General features: G+C 49.2%; 1 protein-coding gene across 1 annotated transcript; it reads left to right on the plus strand.

Annotated features, from left to right (window-relative positions):
- The first annotated feature begins 4,932 nt into the window (after positions 1-4,932).
- On the plus strand, positions 4,933-10,699 carry VSX1 (visual system homeobox 1). The gene is made up of 5 exons (XM_003801104.2): positions 4,933-5,378; positions 7,702-7,780; positions 8,236-8,359; positions 9,167-9,347; positions 10,397-10,699. Exons 1-5 carry the CDS (start codon positions 4,955-4,957, stop codon positions 10,684-10,686), a joined length of 1,098 nt encoding a protein of 365 aa, XP_003801152.1. The 5' UTR covers positions 4,933-4,954; the 3' UTR covers positions 10,687-10,699.
- The last annotated feature ends 13,552 nt before the right edge of the window (positions 10,700-24,251 follow it).

A 24,251-nucleotide genomic window follows, 5' to 3' on the forward strand; every position in this document is an offset into this window, starting at 1 on the left:
CCCGGCCATTTTTTGGTTGCAGCCGTCATTGTTGTTTGGCGGGTCCGGGCTGGGGATTCGAACCCACCACCTTAGGTGTACGTGGCTGGCGCCTTAGCCCGGTGAGCTATAGGCGCCGAGCCTCTTTTCATGATCTTAATGGCATCTTTCATAGAACAGATGTTTTTATTTTAATAAAGGCCAGCTGATCATTTTTTTATGGGTCATCTTTTGGTTTTATATCTAAAAAGCCATCATCAAACCAAAAGTCAGCTAGATTCATTTCCACCTTATGTTCTACGAGGCTCATAGTGTTGTGTTTTACATTTAGGTCTATAAGTTAATTTTTGGATAAGGTGTAAGGCTCGTGTTTAGACTCATTTTTTTGACTGTGGATGTCCAATAATTCCAGCACCATTTGTTGAAAAAAACTGTTTTACCTCTGATGAATTGCCTTTGTGTCTTTGTCAAGATCGGTTGACTATATTTGTGGAGGTCTACTTTGGGGCCTCTGTTCTGTCCCACGGGTACGGGTATCTATTCTTTCATGGCTACTGTTCTGTCTGATTACTGTGGCTTTATAGTAAGTAAGTCTTTTTTATTTATTTTTTTTGCAGTTTTTGGCCTGGCCGGGTTTGAACCCACCACCTCCCGTAGATGGGACTGGCGCCCTACTCCTTGAGCTGCTGATGCCACCCTATAGTAAGTAAGTCTTGAAATCAAGTACTATCAATGTTCTGGCTGTGTTCCCTTTCAGCACTCTGTTGGCTATCTACATTTTCTGCTTTTGCATGTAAACTTCAGGATTACTTTGTTGATATCCACAAAATAACTTGCTGGGATTTTGATTGGGATGGTTTTGAATCCATAGATTAAGTAAGGAAGAGTTAACATCTTAACAATACTTAGTTTTCCTACCCATGAACATAGATATTTCTCCATTTACTTAGATCTTTGATTTCTTTCATCAGTTTTGTAGTTTTCCTTATATAGATCCTATACATATTTTGTTAGATTTATACCTAAGCATCTCATTTCTTTGTGCTAATGTAAATGGCATTGTATTTTTAATTTTTTTTTTTTTTAGAGACAGAGTCTCACTTTTTTGCCCTCACATCAGTGCCACATGCTCTGTGTGTAGGGTGGGGCAGGTTCTTCCAGGTTAAGGAGCATGTCAGCACAGGCAGATGTCCAGATTTGAGAGCAGTTAGCAGCCCAGGTTTACAGCAGCAGCAGGGGGCAGGTGCCAGAGTCCAGGCAAGGGGCTCAAGGCGGGCAGTAACAGCATCTCTGAAAGAAGCCACGTGGAATGTGATCATTAGTCTGCAAGGAACTACTGTGCAGCGCTGCTGGGGACCTCTGGGAAGTGCAGCACACATGCGTACCAGTCTCTCTGCGACCTCTGTGCGGGTGTGCTGAGATTACAAACAAGCCAGCGCCTGCCGGTCTTTGATCCGGTTTTTCTCCAGCGTGTTCATTCTTGGCACCTTTGGCTAGTTGGCAAAGTGGACTTTGGAGGCCAGAGAAAGTCCCCAGGCAAAACCTGCGTGGTTGGGCAGCGGAGGCCGGGCAGGTGCAGCGGGAGCGTGCTCAAGACTGCAGATGTGGGCGGGGCGGACTAAGCACAACCGCCAGCACAGCTTGTAACTCAGGCAGAGGGCGAAGCAACCGACGAAGCAGGAGCCGAAAGGAGCAAGTCAGAAGCAAGTCAGAAGGCAGCCGTGGGGCCCACGCCGCGGGGCTCACGTGATACAGGGGGAGGCGCTTGCCACTGCCATAGTATCTGAGTACTTTATACTCCCCAAATCCGAAGAGGGCTGTGTGCCCGAGTCCCCCAGGCTGAGTGAACCCGCGGAAGCCTGGTAGCGGGAAGAGAAAAACACTGCCTTGACTGGCGACAGAGAGGAGTTGGAAACCTTCCCTGGAAAATAATGAGCGGAGAAACCTTTGCTGATTAGTTAAATCCTGGATAATCCTGGCTGATGAAGCCAAATTCGGAACCCTTAAGGGATTCAGGGTTCCAAAACTACTCCCAGGGGTGGACGGGCGGGGACACTCTGGCCACAGATTTGCCCCTGGGGGAGGAAGCTGGGAGAAGCCCACCTTGCAGGCTGCCAGGGTTCTGAGGCCTCCCCGCCAAAGGCAAGGGCACACCTGGGGACCCGCAGAGTGTGGCCGGGGACAAGTAGCTTTCTCTGGTCTCCTAAACAACGAAGCGTTTCCCCTACCTTGGCGGATACTGAGAGGAGCGCTTCCCGCCACTTGCGCCATTGTGCCTCCTCCCCTTGACACTGGGGACTCTAAGCGGATCCTCGCCGCCCTGGGCGCGCGAGTGAACCCAGATTCTCAGCAGCAACCAAGGGTGCGGATGTAGGCGCTGATTAGTGCAGCGCGAGGGTGGGAGGCCTTTCTTACCACAGACCCGGCGCGAAAGTGCTCTCCCGCCGCCACCCGGTTGCCACCGCGCTGTGAGACGGAGGCGCCCCAGGGTCCAGTTTGCCTCCCATCGAGGTCCTGCAGGCCCCTCTCTGATGGTGGGGCCCGGAGGACGCACCTGCTCAGGAATTGCAGGGCCCTCCTGGCAGCCCTCTTCTCGGTCTCTGAGATCCCTGAGAGCCTGCCCCTGGGCCCCTTTTCCGAGCTGCTTGTCTCTGACGCTTCTCATTTCTCTCTGCGTGTCTAATGAGACCAGGTTAGCAAGTCTCACTTGCAACATGGGTTTGACAAAATCTTTCCCAGGTGGTGTGCTATGGGCACTGCGACAAGGTCCCCGTGCGGAGTGACGAGGTTGGGCTTCCCCGGACCCAGCGATCTCCTCGGGGCCTGTCTTCTCGGTGATCTCCTGGAAGGAAGGCAGAGCTGGGGAGAGAGACCCCCAAGACCTGGCCAGGTGAGCTGGCTTCGTCAGCCCCGGAGGCTGCAGGCTCGCAGGGACTTTTAGGCCCTTCGCTTGCAGGTGACTGGGGTTGGGCCACCTTGGAACCACCTGTCCTGCCTGCCTGCCCGGTCGCGGGCCACAAAATATGTAGAATCGTAGCTGAGACCCAAAATTCTGATTTACAAACCACTGCGCTACCGGGGCAAAATCCTAGAACTTCCGCGGCCCTTGTATTCCCAACACCTTCCGCTAAACCCAGATATAAATTTGGGCAAAAGTTCCTGGTGGAACCAATAAAATGACAGTGGCATCTAAAGCCCTCCCGACCCCCAGGGATTCAAAGGACAATTATCTCAAAGGAAAGTTATTGTTTTGCTAATCCCGAGAACAGCTTGCCAGGGGGAGATTTGGGTCTTCCTTTAATAATGGAAAGTTAATGCGCAGTCTCTTGTAATTATCTTTATCCGAAGCCCCCCGTTTAATCTGCCTGTTTAGCCAAGGCCCCACAGGAACGCTCGGCCAGGGGACGCGCTCTGCAGGGCTGGGGCTGGGCTCCGCCCTCGGACTACGGGAGCGGCCGTTCCCGCGCGACTCCAGGAGTTGCCCCCCCCCTCGCTGTGTGACCTCGGGCTGTCGCGCCCTCCCGGAGAGGGACTGAAGAAGGTCTGTCGCTGGGGTTCTACGATGAGGTTCCCAGCGAGGTGGGTTGGGTGCGCTGAAACCTGAGCCTGGAGTGCTTTGTCAACAACTTTAGCAAATATAAGAGTTGGGCACGAAAATCCGGCTTTCTTTGAATGATTATAAAATTGGACGATAGTTTGTTAGCTCCGGTGAAGTGGGGCGTGTCCTTGTAGACTGACCCTACTCTATTCCAACTTACTCTCCGCCCCTCCCCCATTTAGGGTTGCTGGATAAAATAGTGGTACACACTTATACTGAAAAAAGAAAATTAAAACCAAAAACACCCCTCATTGATTACCTGAAATTCAAATTTGACTTGGCCTACTACATTTTTGTTAGTCAACCCTGGTACCTTGCCCATCCTCTTAGCCCAGTCCACGTCTGGGGCTGTTTCTCCCTTTCCCAGCTCCCCAAATTTGTGACCTCCCCCAAAGGGAGGCATCAGAGTATGGTGAGAAGGGTGGACTGGGTTGGAGGTGGAGGGCCATGGGTTGAGCACCTGGGCAGGCCTTCTCAGGGGAGGGCTTCTTGACATCAGCGTGAAGGTGGGGGGCTTGCAGGGGCTCTAAGGGTGGTGGGGGTGTAGTTGGGAATGGGGCTGTAGGTCTTAATGGGCGGTTAGGATCCTGTCAGGGAGGTTTCAAGGTGGCTAGGAGTAGGGCCTCCACCCAGGGACAGAAGGAAGGAAGGAAGGAGGGAAAGAGGGGGAAGGAAAAGGGGGAAGAAGGAAGGAAGGGAAGGAAGTAGGGAGAAAGGAAAGAAGGGAAGGAGGAAAGGAGGAAGGAAAGGAGGGAGGAAGGAAAAAAGGGAAGGAGGAGGGAAGGAAGAGAGGGAGGAAGGAAAGGGGAGGGGAAGGAAGGGAGGAAGGAAGGAAAGAAGGGAAGGAGGGAGGAAAGAAGGGAAGGAGGAAGGAAGGAAGGAAGGAAGGGAGGGAGGGAGGAAGGAAGGGAGGGAAGGAAGGAAAGGGGAGAGGAAGGGAAAGGGGGAGGAAGGAAAGGAGGAAGGGAAGGAGGGAGGAAGGAAAGAAAGGGGGGAGGGAGGAAGGAAAGGGGGGAGGAAGGGAGGGAGGGAGGAAACCACTCCAGGATGTAGAATTTTCGCGTTTTAGGGGATGGGCGACAGTACAGTCGTGTCCCCTCCCTTCTCTCCTCCCAGGAATAGGGGTGGGGTGGGCTCGGGAGAAGAGAGAGGGAAGCGACTGAGGGGACTCCAGCTGGGAAGGCGGCAACCGAGAGGAGGGGACCTGGTGGCGTCCCCATTTCGCGGGGTCCGGAACAGTGACGCACCGCCCCTAGCTGATTGGAGCCCTCCAGGCCTTCAGCGCTCGAAGGGCTGCCCAGTGTATAAAGCACCCTCTGAGCTGGGCCCCTCGGCAAACGTGATCTGGGGAGGGTCGCGCCTCTCCGACTGAGAAACATGACCGGCCGGGATGCGCTTTCCGACGGGCGCGCCAGGAGCAGGGCGCTGGTGCCTGGAGGTTCCCCCACAGGCCCGCGTCCCCGAGGCTTCGCCATCACCGACCTACTCGGCTTGGAGGCCGAGCTGCCGGCGCCGGCTGGCCCCGGGCCGGGATCTGGGTGCGAGGTCTCGACAGCCGCGCTGTGCTCCGGCCCTGGCCTGGGCGTCCCCGGCACAGCGCACGGGGCCCTCCCGTTGGGGCTCGGCCTTCTCTGTGGCTTCGGTGCGCAGCCGCCCTCGGCCGCCCGGGCGCCCTGCCTACTCCTGGCCGACATGCCGCTGCTGCCGCCCGGGGGCCCAGCGCCCGCCGCCCCGCAGGCCCCCTGCCGCCCACCGCCCTCGCTCGGCCGCCAGAAGCGCAGCGAGAGCGTCTCCACGTCCGGTAATCAGGCCCGCGCGTACCGCTCCTGCTGCCAGCCGCGCTGGGGTGGCACCCCGTCCCCTGCCCCCTGCACCCTAGATCTGAGGGAAACTGGGAGCCCAGAGCCCAGCCCCGTAGGGAGAGGGCGTATTCGTGGAGCCGCTCCGCCTGCCCTTGCTGGATCCCCCTGTCCTCCGGGATCCAGTTCTCGCAGCTCGGCAGTTCCTAATGGAACCCTGAGATGGGACCCTGAGGGTCTCGGCGCCCTTGGAGACGTCTGCAGAGGGCCTTTTTCCTGACACCTGGAGTGCGTCTTGGCCTCTGGGAGCAGCGAGGGTCAGAGAGGCTGGGACCTGTCTTGTTCCCCAGCAGCACCGAACACGGTACCGGGCGGAGACACGCGGAACTGAGCTAAAGGTGACCGGTGCTGAAGGGCGCTGGCCTGAGCCCAGGAGCTGTCCGCCTCTCGGGTGCTGAAAGGGAACTCAGGTCCCACACGTGAGAAGGGACGCAAACCAAGAACTCGAGGCAAAGAGGAATGAGGAAAGAGAAAGGAGCAATGACGTTCCGTAAAGGATAAGGGCGCGAAATCGAGAGGTTTGGAGCGTGGCGGGAGAAAAGGGAGAATTGTGCGAGAAAACGCGGACTAGTGAAGCTGTGTGGTAGAAACGAGCTGAGCATCCAGGCAGCCAAGGCAAGAAAAGGCACCCTGGGTCTTCTGAGGAAAGAAGCATGGCAGGCAGGCAGGCGAGCTCCCACTCCATTCGGAAAGGACTCCATGAGATAAAACAACCCCCCTAGCTGTTTCACTAAAAATGAAAAAATCACCTCATTGGATGGGTTCTTTTGTCCGTGAACACTGATAAGATGAAAGGCAGAATGCAGCTAAGTTCCACTTTACGCAAGCATTTCTGTACAGTCTGGAGTAGAGCTGTCCAATGGGCTGTCCAATGCTTACATGATATCTTGTAATTGTATGCTTGATGGAAATTTCTCACAATCTTATTAAAAGGAAAAATAAGCAGGTGAAATGAATCTAAATACTGTATTTTAATCCAACATATGAAAATATTATCATTCTACACATAACCAATATAAAATATTTTACTTTTTAGGGCCATTAAGTCTTCTAAGTCCACTGAGTATTTCATGTTTACCGTAGACCTTAATCTGATTAGCCACTCACTCAATAACCTGGGTGTCTAAAGGCTGTCAAATCCAACAGCACAATGGAAATGTTTGGGCGGTGTCTGTGGCTCAAGGAGTAGGATGCTGGCCCCATATACCAGCGAGTTGCTGGTTCCAGCCCAGCCCCGGCCAAAACTGCAAAAAAAATAACTAAATAAATAATAATAATAATAATAAAATAAAACATGTGCATTTCTATGAAAAAAAATGAAAGAAATGTTATACTTTAAGCACATGGGTTTCCGGAAAGCCAGTCGATGTGGGAGTGAACCTAGTATTATTTAGTAGTTATCATTGCCTTTGTTCATTTTAAAAATATTTTGAAACAATTATGCTTTTCAACAATTAATCTGAAAATAGCTTTGTGTACTAATCTCCCTTTCAACCTGGGTCTTTTGACACAATGGAAAAAAGATAAAAGATTTATAGTGAGATAAACTATAGTAGAATGGTTTGTAAATTCTCAAATGCCATCTACAAGTCATCCGGGCACACTCACGAAGAATGAGTTTCCTGGACACCACCTCTGGAAATTCTAAATTGGAACATCTAGGCAGGGGTATAGTTCTTACAAGGATTCTAATGTCACAAACCTAAGCCCTTCCTTTGAGAGATGAGAGTGTGGAGGTTAAGATGACAAGGTTGGAGGCAAAGGGGGTAAATGAATTTAGAAGCTGTGTGGGGATAGAAAATGCAATTAGTGAACAAGAAGCTTCAGCTTCACAAAATCTGGGATCTGAATCTGAATTTCACTCTGTACCACTTGTGTGATCTTGGGAAAATTACTTGATCTCTCTGAGTCGGTTTCCACATCTGTGAAGACAGTATGATAATACTTCGGGGGGGGGGGTTTAAAATAAGAATAATTGAGATGAGGCAGGACAATGTTAAGTGCAGTGCTTTGGATCTAGTAAGTGCTCAAAATGCTACTTGCAGTTCTTTTTTTTTTTTTTTTTTTTTTGTAATTTTTGGCCTGGACCAGGTTTGAACCCATCACCTCCGGTATTTGGGGCCAGCGCCTTACTCCTATGAGCCACAGGCACTGCCCTACTCGCAGTTCTAATAGGCACAGAATTCAACCCTCGCTGTAAGATCCAGGAATAAAGTAGAAAACATGCTCACCGTTAAAGACCTTTTCTTCTGCTTGTGCTAATAGATGAGGACAGCCCACCTGAAGACGTGAGTGGCCTGAAGGCATCTCCCACTCTGGGCAAGAGGAAGAAACGTCGGCACAGGTACAGGTCCAGGCCGTTCCCAGTGTTTATGGTATCAGCATCTGAGAATTCATAAATTTATAGTCTTGGCTCATGGCAGGACCAGTGGCCTCCTGGTTGGCAGTGAGAAGGACACAGCAGCCATTTGGAAAGATAAGTCTGCAATGCCCAGGAGGCTGCAGGACAATCTGGATTGCATTTTAAAAACATAATTATGAAAAAAAATAATACCACAATTTTGCGAATTGGTAAAATGGGTCTTTTCAGGATGAGGTGATGGAATTCATTTAGGAAGAGCTGAAGAACTGTTCTGTTTGAACTAGACTGCTGGACTGTCTAGAGGCTACTCATTCAGAGCTGGGGTACCCTATTACCATGAAGTGGCTTTGGGGTGTGGACAGCAGGGGAGGCAGGCACCGGTCCTGTCAGGCTGTCTGTGGACACGTGCCCACGTTCCTGTTCTGGGCTCCCCATAGGACCGTCTTCACCGCCCACCAGCTGGAGGAGCTGGAGAAGGCATTTGGCGAGGCCCACTATCCTGACGTGTATGCCAGGGAAATGCTGGCTGTGAAAACCGAACTCCCCGAGGACCGGATACAGGTGTCTGGGGTCCCCTTTCCCCTCAGAGACAACACAGACAGAGATGTCCTTACCACACACAGTGACCCAACCCCACCCCCTTCCAACAGCCCAGCACATTCCCCTTTGCACAAAAACAAGGGACCCTTAGCTGAACTGCACAAGAGGATATTCCTGCCTTCCTCGTGCTTTTTCCTTATTATTATTATTTATTATTAAATCATTCTTCAAAAATTACACAATAATCTGTGCTGTGCTTAGAAATTATATAAAGATATATCAACCGAAAAAAATGACTATCTTTCATCTCAAATGCTCAGAGAAACCAACATAAATAACTAGATGTGACCTTTCTGCTTTCTGCGCTTGGCGCTGTCTCCAGGTCACACAGAGATGGCTCTGAATTTTACCCCCGTGTAAGTGTATGTGTGTCCGCATATGCGCTCGTGCGCACGCACAGGATTCTGTCATTGGTTTTGTCAGAAGACATGTCACCCGCTCGCTATTGTTTAACAGCTACCCCGTATTCCATAATATTCCTCTATTGACATAGTATTTGTCATGAGCGCTGTCACCAGCAACCTGCTAGCCTCGGATCAGAAGGTGACGCTGTCCTGGAGAACTCTGTCCAATCAGCGGGGAAGCGAGGATCTAGTTGATCTCGGCACACAGTGTGGGGACCGCACTTTGGTTTGGGTTTCGGGTTTTCCCTTCCTGGCTCCCTCAGGGGAAGTAGCAGGCTGTGTCCCACCGCCTCGGCGCGGGAACCCGGACCTCCCGCCTGGAAGCGCCCTTCTCACGTGTCTCTCCCCTCCTGCCTCAAACCAGGTCTGGTTTCAAAACCGCAGGGCCAAGTGGCGCAAGCGGGAGAAGCGCTGGGGCGGCAGCAGCGTGATGGCACAGTACGGGCTGTACGGGGCCATGGTGCGCCACTGCATCCCGCTGCCGGACTCGGTGCTCAACTCGGCCGAGGGCGGCCCGCGTGGCACCTGCGCGCCCTGGCTGCTGGGTAAGGGGCCCGGGGGCGCGGGCCAGGGCCATGGGGTGGGGGAGGTGTCTCCACCACGGCAGCCATTTGAAAGCAAATGTCCTCAGGTTCAGGCCCAGAACCTCGCATCTGATTTTTAATTAATTACAAGGCTTAGAATTTCTGGACAATTCCCATATTTTCCATTTTAGCGCTGTGCACACAGCGTGTGGGAAACTTCCTCCCAGCTGTTTACATGAGAAATATGTAATTGGGATTGAAGAGAGAAAGGCCACACTCGCAGTATGTGAGCTCTGTGTTGCTCATGGGTTGAACAATCTCAGAACTTTTACAAATCGTACAACGTAGGACACATGGTAATTCCTAAATAGGGCAGGGCAGGGCAGTGATATCCAGGGTTAGTTAACCCAGCAGATGTGGTGTCTGGACCTGGCTCCGCCATGCCATTAACAACATGCAGTGTAGCTTTTCAGCCCCTTGGACTTTTGGTGCTTACACAGTCTCTGCTGGCGAGGTCAGACGTGCCCTTTTTGTCATTGCCAGAAATCCACAAGGATGAGTCACAGCTGAGCCCCTTGGGGCATGGTGGAGATGAATTAGGGAACCAGTGATGACATTTTAAGATCGGAAGGAGGAGGTTTTTAATTCAGTAAACAGTTTTACAAGGCCTAGCAAGCAACATACTGAGCCCTGGAGATTCCTAATGTAAATCCGGTCTTGACTTAGCTCTCAAGGACTGAAGAGACTAGAGAGAATTTTGGGTGGAGAACCAAGTGCCCCCCACATCTGAAATTGCACAGTTTGGGGGGTGTGCTTACTGGCATCTGCAGGACAGAAGCTGTAGGGGAAAGTGGGGGCACAAAGCACTTTTGCCAGATGTTACTAGCTGGCATTCACCAGTTCTCAACCTCTTTAGGTGGGAGTTTGCCTCCCTCTCCTGCAGGCTCCAGAGACAGGCTTTGACAAGGACAATTCTAATGGGATTAGACAACAATAAGGAAGAAATTTACTTAATTGTTGAGTTTAAAGACACCTATTTTTATTATTCTTTCCCTTCCTTCTTTTGCAAGGGATGCATAAAAAATCCTCAAGGATGATAAGTAAGCCAGGAAGTGAAGACAAGCTGGCAGGACTCTGGGGCTCTGAGCACCTCAAAGAAGGTTCTACCCAGAGTCAGGCAGGACCCCAGAGGAGCTCCGACAGAGGGAGCCCAGAGAGTGCCTTGGAAGATGTGGCCATGGATCTCTCCAGCTCTGCCCGGCAGGAGGCCAAGAAAGCACAGGAGGAGGCTGGGGCTCCCGGAGGCTCTGGCTCTTGTGGGCTGGAGGGCATCTCACCAGGGAAGGTGGGAGCCTTATGAGACCCACAGGTCCTAACATCAAAGGCTGAAAATGTTCATATTCCTTCCTCACTGGCATTCGTCAAAAGACAAAAATGGCCCAAGACAAATACTCTCAGTTCAATTTTCTTCTTATGATGTGAACATAAAATGCAATGCCACTTGCTTTTTAAGAGGAAACCATTCCTTAAAGGCACTTGAGCCGTAAAATTTTGATTCTCTTGTAGAACTTGAGCAGAGAGGATTTGACGTTTAAAAAGCATTTTTGCCGCCTGACATAAATTGAGATATGTAGAGTAATAGGTTAGATCTGATTTCCTTACTCTGAATTAGAAAATATAAAATTATTTAGCCACAGGAGAACCAGATGTCTTTATAATGAAGACTCTATATGGACAGATGAACAAGTAATAGTATCTTTACCTTGAACTTGGCCTTGGAGATTTCAGTTTTCTTGCTAGGTAATACCTTGTGTTCTCTGAGTGACATTTGATGGGCTATGCATGTTGGAACTCCTGAACAGACAACAACCAGACCCATGTACCTCCTTCCCCTGCGGAGTCCTGGAAGACAGTGCTGGGTGTCTGGACACAGTGTTTTAAGTTCAGACAAGGCTTCTTGGTCTTTTAAATTTTTTTTTTTTTTTTGCAGTTTTTGGCCGGGGTCAGATTTGAACCCACCACCTCCAGTATATGGGGCTGGTGCCCTACACACTGGGCCACAGGCACCGTCCCTTGGTCTTTTAAATTTTATGTTTGAAAGCACTTTAGCAACTTGGATGTTGTGAATGTTTCCCTTTCTGTATTTTCTTTGCCACTTATTTATTATTTAAAAATAAACATTTTGTGATATGTTAACTTCCCCAGGCAATCTTTCCAGTACACACATGCTCATCTCCACCACCCCTGATCCCTTCTCAGTCTGGACCTTCTAAGGTGTTTTATTCTTGAGGCAGCAGCACTTGCCCTGTGTTGCTTTGCCAACCCCTCTGGGGCATCATCAGTGTCTGATTCATTGCTTGGAGTTTATATCTAGTAGAGGGGAAAACACGGAGCTGCATGAAGGCAGAGCAGTGGAGGCCAAGTGTGGAACTGCTACTTCTGAGGGCTTTTCTCAGGAAACTGTCAGTGATCTGTCAGGCTGGGCTCGCTGCTGCCATCTCTCCAAGTGAGAAAACAGGCTCTCTCCTTTTGTCCTATTTTTCTCTAGGCCTAGTTCCTTATTATTGTAAAATTAAATATTACCAGTTCCTTCCTATGGAAACAGAAAACAGTGAGCTCTATCTTTTTAAAATCTGTTCTGGCGGCTCGGCGCCTATAGCTCAACCGGCTAAGGCGCTAGCCACGTACACCTAAGGTGGCGGGTTCGAATCCCCAGCCCGGATCCACCAAACAACAATGACGGCTGCAACCAAAAAAATAGCCGGGCGTTGTGGCGGGCGCCTGTGGTCCCAGCTACTTGGGAGGCTGAGGCAGGAGACTCGCTTGAGCCCAGGAGTTGGAGGTTGCTGTGAGCTGTAATGCCACGGCACTCTACCCAGGGGGACAGCTTGAGGCTCTGTCTCAAAAAAAAAAAAAAAATCTGTTCTGGCTGCTAGAGACCACTGCTGAAGGCTGAGACTGAACCTTGAATGAGCGGCTGGGGTGAAGAGCTAGGAGTTCCTCTCCTATCCTTCCCGCCTACCGACTGCAGCCCTGGCTCCCAGCTCCATGACCACATTGCTGCTGCCTCCCAGAGGCAGAAGTCTCACATATTTCTCCATGTTCATTCCTCAGATTCTTGCTTCCAGTCCTGTCCTTAGTTTATCCAGGACTAAGTTTGGGAGAGGGAGCCAGTAAGCTGTGCGCCTTATTTATGTCACACTCATGAACTATTATGCAACCTCTGAAAGTCGTCCATATGTCAAAGGATATTTATGCAGAAAGATGCTCACAAAATGTTACTGAGTAAAAAGTCTCCAAATAAAAGGGAAATGGGATAAAATTAGAATAAACACGTAAAGCAGAATGAAAATGAAACACATAATCTTAAAAACTAGTTCTGCATAAAAGGTGTACGAATAGTGGACAAATCTCTATGCAACTTTATAAAGAAAAAAATGAAAACAGGAAGTGGCATAAGAAAAAGGTGCTAGAATTATCGATGTAAGCACAGATGGATGCTTTCTTAACGTAGGAGAGCTTATTTTCAGACAGCATTGTGATATTTTGTAAAGTGTAGAAGCATACACATGCATGTTTATGTACACCTGTGATATAGGAGCACAGTCTTTGAGGCAGTTCTGTCACCTGCTAGCTTTGGGGCTTGGATGAGTTACACAGCTTCTCTGGTCTCTCAGTTTTCAACTGTGAAATGGGGATAATTATAGAATACTCATTTTCTGAAGATTGAATGAGATGACATGAGTAATGTACTTGGCTCAGTTTCTAGTGAACAGAGAAAATAAATATTAGCTACTATTATTACTACAATTACTGGCATTTTATTAACATCAAGAAAGCTTGTTATCATCATTATCATTATTCCACATTACAGGGCCAACTAAGCAAGTTAAGAAGTGATAACTCATTAGGATAGCTACATAAATAGCATTGAAGAGCTCTAGTGACACGTCACAGTGCAATCTTAAGAGCAGGGCCAGGTGTGTGGGTGTGTTGATCTCCCCTTGGCTGTGTAAGAACCAGGAGCTCAACTAGAGGACCATTCACTATCTTTAGAACTTGAATCTGGAGATAGGGACTTTTAGCAGCTCAGGAATATCTTTGGGAACCCAGGTCCTTCTGTCTGCCATCCAGAGACTTTTCCCCTCACGCCTGTCCTTGCAAAATCACTAGATACTCCTGAAGGTTCAGACATCACAGCTAAGAACATTTATTGCCTTTCTTGGTCACTAAGCCCCTCAGTTCCAGGCAGGCCTCCTCTCATTCCTCATTGGTCAGAACTGTATGTCATGCCAGAGCCTAAACCAGTCACCAGCCAAGGGGGCCAAATTCTTTGTCTGGTCTAATCAAAATTCACCTCTGGGGCTAGGTTGTGGGCTAGCCTCCACTAAGGCCTTGTTCCTCAATCACTGAATATATTTGGGTTCCTCCTATCAAATAAGAAAAAGATAAGATAAGATTGCTGACCAGGCAACCCACAGGACATGGGTTCTGCCGTGTGCGGAATGTAAAGTGGAGTATGTTATATTACAAAAGACAAGAAGAGGACTAGAGAATAGATGGAAACTCTTTAAAATATTCAAAGGATTATTTTTGAATCATAGATAAGTGGATACTTTTAATTTTTCTCATCTTTCCTAAGTTTTATAGAATATGTAAAAATAAAATAATAACCTTTGTTATTAATATTATAAAATGTTAATTCTGCTTTCTCAATGTAGGGTCAACTTCATCACAGGACAAAAATGCTTTTAAGAATCCAGTGTGCTGCCTTGGCGCCTGTGGCTCAAACAGCTAAGGCCACATACACCTGAGCAGGCGGGTTTGAATCCAGCCTGGGCCTGCCAAACAACAATGATGGCTGCAACTGAAAAATAGCCAGGTGTTGTGGCAGGTGCCTGTAGTCCCATCTACTTGGGAGGCAGAGGGAGGAGAATCACTTGAGCCCAGGAGTTGAAGGTTGCTGTGAGCTGTGATGCCACATCACTCTACCCAGGGTGACAGCTTGAGGCTCTGTCTCAAAAAAAAAAAAAGAATCCAGTATGCAGGCTCTGTGCTCATAGCTCAGTGGTTATGGTGCCAGTCACTGAGGCTGGCGGGTGTGAACCCAGCCAGCTAAACAACGACAACTACAACAAAAAGTAGCTGGGTGTTGTGGCAGGTGCCTATAGTCCCAGCTACTTGGGAGGCTGAGGCAAGAGAATTGCTTCAGCCCAAGAGTTTGAGGTTGCTGTGAGCTGTGCCACCACGGCACACTACCAAGGGCGACAAAATGAGACTCTGTCTCAAAAAAAAAAAAAAAAAAACAACAAATCTGTGTGAAAACTTTTCATGATGAGTCCACATTTCACCCACCTATGTCTCCTGCCTAGCTTTCACAGGATTTTACATGTGGTCCTCTTAAATTGCTATGCAAATCGCCCAGCAGGTCAAATTGGAATCTGGCCACAGTCTGATAGCAGGACTGAACGATTTCCAGTTTTCAGAATTGTTTGCCAGCTGAAATGTAGCTATAAAAGTCCAAAAGGAGATTTAAAAATATAACAATTTTAGTAAGGCCAATTTGGAAAGATTCCTAATAGGAACCTATGTGACAGTCCCAGCTGCTCTCCAGCAACAGGAGGCGGCCCCTCAGGGCCTGAGGAACATTTATGAATGAGAGAGATATTTCCAGAATGACAGAAGAACAAGATATAGCAATTGATACCTTTTCTTTAAGCTCAGCAACATCAATTCAATAGACTAAAGCTCAGATTGTTCTCTGTGGTCTATGATTCACATGTGTATCTATTATCTCGTTCACTTCTCATAGTGAGTGAGCAAGCAGGCTGCAGAGAAATCAAGTGAACTTGCTATGCTGATTGTCAAATGTATATGAAACTCAGGCAAGAGACATTAAAACACCCTTGAAGAAGAGTAAGGTGGGCATAGTCTATCACAGAGCAATACCTTGTTAAAGCTAAACAATACGGCCAGGCAGTATTGTCCTGGGGAGCTGGACAGAGGCATCAGAACAACCAACAGGCTTCACTCTCACAGGGACACAGAGGTGTCATGGCTGCCCTGAGGGAAGGGCTGACTTTCTGATAGGTTAGTGGAACAATTGTTTACCCATATAGGACAAAATGAACTTGGACCTTTACCTTACACTTTCAGGTGAATTAGGACATTAAGTGTGAAAGGCAAAACTATAAAGTTGCTAGAAGTTTTGGTTTAGAAGATGCTTCAATTACCCCCAAACTATGTCTTAAATCAATCATTTTTTACTTACAATTACTGGGTCTGTTTCACCTAGGTTCACCAAGCCACAGCCCTTCCCTCTCTCTCCTGCACTCTCTCTTTCCATTTATATATGTACATTTTTTCCCTGAATCATTCAAGAATAAGTTGTATACATAATCTGCTCCTTTATCTCTTAAAACTGTGTGTATTTCTTAAGAATAAGGAAATGCTTTTATGTAACCTGAGTAGTTATCAACTTTGGAAAACCTAAATATGATATTTTAATTTAAATCTGAATGCAATATTCTAAACCTAAACAAACACAAAATCCTAAATCTGAATACAACAGTTTTACCCACTACAATATACCTAACACTGAATCCAATGTGGTATTCTAATCTGAATACAACACTTTTATCTAACATAATTTAGTGTTGATTATGATATTCTGAACTGGGATCTGACTTTTATCTAACCTACCATCCACATGCCAGTTTTTCCAACTGAATGAATAATGTCCTTTATAACCATTTAATTTTTTTATACAGGACGGAGTCTAAAACCTTATATTGCTCTCAATTGTCATGTCCCTTTAATCTGGAGCGTTCCTCAGCCTTTCTTCACCTTTTATGACATAGACATTTTAGAAGAACACAGATCAACTATTTTATAAAATGTCCCCTCATTTTCAGTCTACCTAAGGCTTTTCATGGTTGCATTTCACACTACACAGTTTTGAAGGGAATACTACTGAGATGAGCAGCTAAAAGGATTACCAAGTGTACTGAGCAGAGAGGTGAGGGCTGGGAAGAGGGGCTCCTATCATTTGCTATATGTCTGCCTGCATTATGTAAGTTTTTAATGGGAACATGTATTTATTTGATATATATATATATATATATTTTTTTTTTTTTAAATAAGGGGAACATACTGTTGGAAGGTGCATATTTTGGAGATAAGTAGGCACATCTGTTTTTCAAATCCCTGCAGTAGGCGAGGAGGCTGGAAAAGCTGTGCATGACAGAAAGGAAGGAATCATTTCTGTCTAGGACAGTAAATCGCTTTCTATCTACTTAGGCATTGGCAAACGTTTTCATTCGAGTGTCCTAAGAATCCAAATGTTAGGTGGTTTGAACTTCTAGAGATTTAGCTTTCTTTCTGCCCTGTTTTTCCGTGTTGCTGAGCTCATGGGCATGGGATGATTGCTAATGAACTCTGCCATTGATTCTGATGTTGCTTTTGAGGTTCTTGGGGCCTCACTTTGAAAGCTGAATAGGAGGAATGTGCAGAGGCTGCAAGGGTTTTCAGAATCCTGGGGATGGGACCAAGGGCTTTGTGAGTACAGTGATTTCCTGCAGCTCTAGAGAAGCCCTGACTCTCCTAGAGTTGTGAAATATTTTCCCTAGTTTCTCTTGTCAACTTCTGCTCATTGAGGCTGGTATTCACAGGATTTTGTCAGCGAGCACAGGCTGTCAGCTCCCCTGCGGTGCACACTCTTCTTCAGCTAAACCTTCCAATGCTGCTGAAGTTGGCTTCTCTGGGGAATTTCTCATGGAGGTTCATTCTGCCTGAATAGAATGCCAATTTTCCTTGACTGCCACTGATGATGATGGCTACTACAAGACTTCCCACTTAAAGGGCTCTTGATTTGAAGGGTTTCAACAACCTCAGGACTGAACATATCGGTCTCCCAAGTTTATTATGTTCTTTCCCACATCTGTTACCTGGGTGATGAGAGTAAAATCAAATTCATGACAAGTAGGTCCAAGAAACAGGTGCAGAAAGCTGCTCACACGAACCACCTCTTCCTATCTCTATCATTTGGAAATATTGCCACACAAGACAGCTGTTGAAAGGGAACTGTTCCTACCATGCATTGTTTTGACTTTTTCTTGGGTCTTTCTCCTCCCAACTCTGAAAGTTCGTCCAGAGCTGGTTTTGCCTTTTTGCCCTCGTTTCTGCCACAAGTAGCACACTGGCGCCACCTGCTGGCGAACATGTTTGATTCCCCCCTCTGCCTCCCACAGCTTAGTCTCCATCTAAATCCACCTTAAAATTTGTACGCAGAGAAATTTCTATGCTTTTCTACTCCTATCCCTCTAACTTGCCCTCTAAGTCAAAGAGGTCGTCTCTTCTTTGACCCCTAATCTCAACCCAGGACTAGAAATGTCTTTGTTCACATAACTGTCCTGTTAGTTATGTGCCCTTCCTACCACTGCAGAATTTGTCATCTCATACCGACAGTTTAGGGATTCTTGTTCACCGCTTTCCCCTGAAGATCACCCACATGACCTCTTCTCTTTTTCTATCTTAAAAAATTAATTCATTAAAATTTTAATTGACAGATAAAAGTTGTATTTATTAATGGCATACAATGTGATGTTTTGAAATATGCATACATTGTGGAATGGCTTAATTGAGTAATTACCATAGCATTACTTCACATACTTCTAATTTTTTTGTGATGTGAGATATTTCAAGCATAATTTCCTTCAATAGATCTCTTGAACTCATTACTCCCAACAGACCAAAATTGTGTGGCCTTTGACCAACCACACTAGTCTTTTCTATTTTCCTCCATATGCTATACAGTCAATTCTGTGCAACGACTGAAACTGAAGTCAGTCCTGAACTAGGGCTGCAGCTGAGTGTGGGAGGTAGGAGATTCTGAGATCCCTTTATGCCATGTGTGGGGAGCCCTTGGAGGGCCAGGAATTCCATAGCAATTACCAATGGGGCAAGACAATGTGAGTGTGTGTGCATGCATGTGGGGGATGCTGGAGGGGGTCCATCCATTTTACCAAGTAATACGATGAAAAGTCCTTCAATAAACTTGTCATTGGGACACTCCTGTCAAGAATCACACCTTCTTGAACACCTTTCTCTTCAGCTGTTGCTATAGCAGCTGGCCTTGCTTCCTGCCCTTGGGCTTCTCTGACTTTGAGGTGTGTGTGCTGCACTACCCTGCCTGGTGTTTCCTCTGCGACCCAGAAGGACTTCCTGTGGAGAATCCCCGTGGTAGATGCTCCTCTTCCACCCCTCTGATGGAGAACTCTGAAGTCATTCTACACAGCAAAATGAAGGACCTGGTGGGACCCAGCCCTGCTGCCCTGAGGTGATAGGCTGGAGATGGAACACTTGCTGAGCGTTCCCTCTTCCTCATCTCATCCTCTTCAGTCCCCACTCCTTCCTGGCCAAGCCAAACCACCTGCCCACAAGTCTCAGGAAAGCTTGAGTCGGGGGTGGGGAGTGGGGAGTGGGAGGGCATGACAGAAAGTTTCACAGAATCTGAAAGAACTATTGCAACCTAAAATCCTCTCTGCACAGGCAAACTGGTTTTACCAAATTCAAGTTTAAAACAAAGTTTGAATCCAATGAAACTGGCCATAGTCAGTTACGTTTATCAATTCACTACAGAGATATGAACTTTTCCCCGGGACTGTCATTAAGGAAATTCTCCCTGCATTGAATTCTCAGTCGACTTGTCCTGTAGAAAGCAGCTTCAAAGCCACTTGCGGCCGCCGTCGCCAGAGGGCAGTGTTGACCAGCTTCGCGACTTCTCAACCTGCGCGCTGCAAAAGCTCTCAGGATGTTGGCTCCTGATCAATAAACACACAGCGTCAGGGCCAAGCTGGTGTGTATACTCGGGTTCCTCTAAGGCTTTCTGGAGGAGGAAGCCAGTTCTTATACACGCTCAGGGCTGTGGCCACAGCTCAAAGTTCTTACAGCTGTGCCCTCCGAGTGACCTTCGCGTGGCCGCGTGACCGCAGAGACTTCTGCGCTGCATGGCTGCACGGGACAGGGGCCGGGGAAGGTGAGGGTCGGACAAGTAAGGGCGCGGTGTGGGTGACTGTCGCGGTGTCTTTTTTTGAGCACTGTGGGCTGCGAGGGTCTCCTGGAAAGTCTTTCTGGGGGTTGGGTTCCCTGGCCTGTCACTTCGAGCAAGGTCAGGGTGAGTGACTGAGAGTTAGAGACCGGTGTTGGGGAATCGAGTTAGTGGGGCCAGAGCTGAGCGGCCCGAGCCCTCCCTCGGACCCTGGAGCTGGGCGCTGAGCGGAGCCCGGGAGCGGCCTCGCCCTCACGGGCAGGGTCTCCTCAGTCCTGCACGGTCCCCTCATCTCCCCTCTACCGTGTGATGGGGTTCCCGGGTGTGGGCCCTCTGCCGGTTGTACGCAGACCCTCTCCCGGCAGTGCCACCTCTGAGCTCCGTCACCTGGCGAAGCTGCTCCTACGCGCCCAGCTGGGACTGTAATGTGCCACCGTGGCCAGCGACAGCCCTCAGATCTGTGCACACGGGAAAAGCCCACAGGTGACCTTTGGGCATGGACAGGAGTGGGGTGGGAGAAGGGAGAGGGTGAAGCGGACAGGAAGGGAAGGGGTTGAGGAGAGAAGAGGCAGCAGAGGGTTGTACTGACAGCGCAGTGACCCAGTGGGGACCCTATCCGTGGGCCTGTTTCTCAGAGCGCCCTGCTGGCCTCTCTGAGCAATTGGGGGTGGTAGGAGCTCTGAGGGCCAACCACCAGCCATGTCCAGGACACCTCCTAAAGGTATTAAGCTAAGCAGCCTGGAGGCAGAAAGGTGTGGCTCCCCTACCTGCCTGTTGGTGGCCTTGGGTGAACTGCTATCCTCACTCGTAGAGTAAGGACAGAAACATCCATCTCTGCAGGTTGTGAGGGTTGGAAACTAAGGCCTAGAGTTCCAGGGAAGCTCCCTGAGCCCTCCGGGCACCTGCAGCCTGCTCTGCACTATAGCCAATTGTTCCCTGTCTGCCAGAGGGCCCTGCTGAGGTTGGAGCCCGGGGCTTTTCAGGGAGGAAATGTGACCAACACTGCCAGGATGACCCTGCTGTCCCCTCTAAACCTCCAAGGGCCCGAGGGGAAGTGGAGGAGGAGACTAATGGGTGTAGGGTGGTGCTCAACTTTGTTCTAGTTCTGGGAGAGCTGCTTACGGGTTGCTGGGAGGCAGCAGCAGCAGGGATGACCTTGGGCTGCAACACTGGAAGGAAGGTCTCTGGGTCGTCTGGAGTGATCTGGGCAGCAGGAAGTGCAGCTCTGTGGCACCTGGTTGGTTGTGAAAAAAAATTTCTTTTTGAGATAGGGTCTCAAGCTGTCACCCTGGGTAGAGTGCTATGGCATCATGGCTCACAGCAACCTCAAACTCTTGGGCTTAAGCGATTCTCTTGACTCAGCCTCCCAGGTAGCTGGGACTACAGGCACCTGCCACAACACCCAGCTATTTTTTGGTTGTAGTTGTCATTGTTGTTGGGCAGGCCCAGGCTGGATTGAACCCGCCAGCTCTGGTGCATGTGGCTGGCACCCTACCCGCTGAGCTACAGGTGCTGAGCCTGGTTCTGAAATGTTTTATGTGCACACAACCACTCTTCCTACCCAACCTGCCAGAAACAGAAATATTTCTGAAGGAAGATAATCTGAACAGAATAAATAAAATACATTTATTTTGAATAGTGTCAATTCTGTGCATATTTTCATTGTAATGGATTGAAATTCAGAAAACAAAGGTGCTAGAGATACAGTTGCAAGCAAAGAGCTGGCACATCTTAAGAGCTCCTCTCTGGTACAAGGAGAGAGAAAATAAATCGAGAGCTAATGTGTAAGAGCTCAGGAGAAAAATAAAGTCAGGGGTTGGGACTAGGGAAGGAGCGGCGGAAATGTGCCCGATGTAGGTGACAGAGAAGGCCTCTTAGGGATATTTGACGATCCCTGAAGAAGTGAGGGAGATCTATGTAGGCATCGGGGCAGAGTAGCCCAGCAGAGGGGACGGCTCAGGCAAAGGTCCTGAGGCAGAGCATGCCTAGCGCTGGAGGGACCGTGGGAGGCCAGGGTGGCTGGAGCTGGTCAGTGAGGAGAGAGTAGGGGAGATGGTGACCTGGCAGGGTGAGGCTGCATCAGGCAGCCAGGTGCTGCCCAAACCTGAATGTACCCGCAGGTCCCCAGGGGATTTGTTAAACTGCAGATTCTGATGCAGCAGGCCAAAAGGGGCCTGGCACCCTGCATTTCTACAGAGTGCCCGGGTGCTGCCCATTCTGCTGGCCCATCTGCCACACTGTGAGTAGTGAGGGTGTGGCCTTGTGGGCCAGAGTAAGGATTTAACCTTTAGTTTGAGGGAACTGGGGAGTGGGAACCTCTAGATTGCTCCAAGTCACACAGCAACTTATTCTGACCTTTATTTAAAAGGAATTGCACTAGCTGCTGGTCAGGCTGCAGAGGCAGGAGGGAAAGCAATTAGAAGCTTACTGAATAATCCCCAAGGAGATAGGTGTGACTGGGTTGGGAAAGGGAGAGGGTGATGATGGAAGAAGAGGTCCAGTGCTTCAGACAGTCTGCAGATGAGGGGCAGGGCGTGCTGACACACTGCACATGCAGTGTGAGGAGGGAGTCTGGAGTGGCAAAGGTATAATAAGCCTGAGCAAGCAAATATTGCTTCCTTGACTAACATAAAAGAACCCCCAGGACACAATGTTTGAGATGTGAGTTAGACATTTGAATAGAGGGCTGAAATTTGGAGGAAAAATCCAGGCTAGAAAAACCAATTTGAGAGTCTGAGAATAGAGAGAGCTGGCTGCTACCTCCCAGGGGACAGAGGAGAAGAGGAGAGGTATGAGGACTCAGGCTTTGGACACTCCAACCCTTTGGGGGCAAGAATACGAAAGGCACCCTGTAAAAGGGGCTAAAAGACAGAGGCTTGCAAGTCACAGAACAGCTATGCATTTTCTGGTCCAGGTACTATATTGGTTATCTCCTGCTGAGTAACAAACCATCCCAACATGGACTGGCTTGAAAACACTTTATTCTCATAATTCTGCGAGCTCACCCTGGTGTTATCTGGGATCACTCATGAGGCTGCCTTGCCTGAGGTAAGAACACCCACCACGTCCTCATACTTGTCTGGGGCGGGTCCTGGCTGTGGGGTAGGACAGTTCAGTCCTCCTCACTGTCTCTCCTTTCAGAAAGCCTGCCTAGCTTCTGCACAGTGTGGCAGCTGGATTCCAAGAGAGGAGGAGCTGCAGCAGTGGGAATAGACCCAGCACTTTGGGGGCATCCCTTCCTCCAGGTTTTCTTAGTCAAAGCAATAAGGCCAGCTGGGTCCTCCTATTGATGGAACAGCACGCATGGCGATGGAATGTTGGTGGACATCCTTGGAATCACCTGCCACAGGCTTGTTCTCTATTTACCATTTATACATGCTATTATAAATGGGAATTTAGGCCAAGTGGTATAGTTGGGGACACTGGCTGCCAGTCTGTTCTCATTAGCCAACACTGAGCTCCCTGCTAAGTCCTGTTCCTGGCTTGGGCTCAGTTTCCTCATTTGTTCCATTAGGAGGTTGACAGTTGGCAGAGGCTCACAGCACTAGATAACTTTTAAATTAGCAAACACAGGTCAAGTGCTTGGCACCAGGCAGGGCACATGTAGTTCTCACAATTGTCACTGTTTTTCCAGCCTCACAAGCCTCTGCTCTCTGGCAGGAGGCAGCATTCCACAGGCTGGCTAGGGGCTGATTCTGATAGCAGCTCCTGCAAGGGGCCCTCTCTCCCTCTGCACACAGCACAACTAACAAGAAGGAAGTTCTCTCCTACGAAAGAACTCAACAAACCAGTTTTCTAAAATAACTTGCCCTGTGTTTACTTTCTTTATCATGTCTTTACTTCTTGGGTGTTGGAATTTTTTTTTTTTTCCCAGTTTTGGCTGAGGCTGAGTTTGAACCTGCCTCCTCTGGCATATGGGGCTGGCGCCCTACTCCTTTAAGCCACAGGCACTGCCCAGGTGTTGGAATATTTGAGAACATGGTAGAGGGTGTCATATCAGCTTCCTTCTACATCCTTCCTGGCTCCACACAGCAAGACCCGCTTCCCCAGTTGAGCTTACTGAGCGCCAGCTCAGGGGTAGACAGCTTACAGTTACCTAATTTCTCCTTTATGGCCGTTCCTGATAAGGAAGCATTACTCCAGTTTTCAAAAAAAGGAAAATGAGGCACAGAGACGTTAAGGAACTTGCTCAAGGTCACAGAGCTGTCATAGAAATGCCAGGGTCTGAACTCAGGCCACAGATGCTGGAGCAACTGGAGAAAGTTTTCCATGGCTCCAAATTGGCCAAGTTTGGCAGCAGCATTTGCTTCCGTGATAAACTGTCCCTCCTGTGGACGGAGGCCTCCACAGCCCCCTGTCTTGAGGGCCGCCGGCCAGCAAGGCTGGGTGAGAGGTATGCTCTCAGGGTCACAAAGGGATCAGAGCTTTGGCTTTAGCCCCCCACCGACCTGTGGCCCTCGGAGCCAGGGCGCTTTGCTCCACCAATCCCTGGCTTTCTGTGCCGGCTCTTTCCCATCCCAGCGTGTCCCGGCGCCCCAGTCCCAGAGACTGCGCCCCAGGGCATGCGCCTCTTCTATTGCCACCCAGGCGAAGCTGTTGGGTCTTGAAGACCAGCGGACAAACTGAAACCAAAACAGCAGACGCCGTGGAGCGGCAGGGCGGGGGCGCAGAGCAGCGGGGCGCGTCACACCCAGAGGGCCCGGACCCCGTTCCCCCCCGCCCTGGCTTCCCCAGCGCTCTCTCGAGCCCCTTCCCCAGGCTTTTCCTTCGCTGTCTCGTCCTTAATGGCTGGACAAGAAGTGGTGGAGACTCGGAGGGCTCAGGACTGGAAGGGGCCCCGGAGCAGTGGGTGGCGGCCGAGGGCGGGGCGGGGGCGG

The sequence above is a fragment of the Otolemur garnettii genome, unplaced genomic scaffold (assembly GCF_000181295.1).
Source record: "Otolemur garnettii isolate 467f Iridium unplaced genomic scaffold, OtoGar3 scaffold00197, whole genome shotgun sequence".
NCBI classification, from domain to species: Eukaryota; Metazoa; Chordata; class Mammalia; order Primates; family Galagidae; genus Otolemur; species Otolemur garnettii.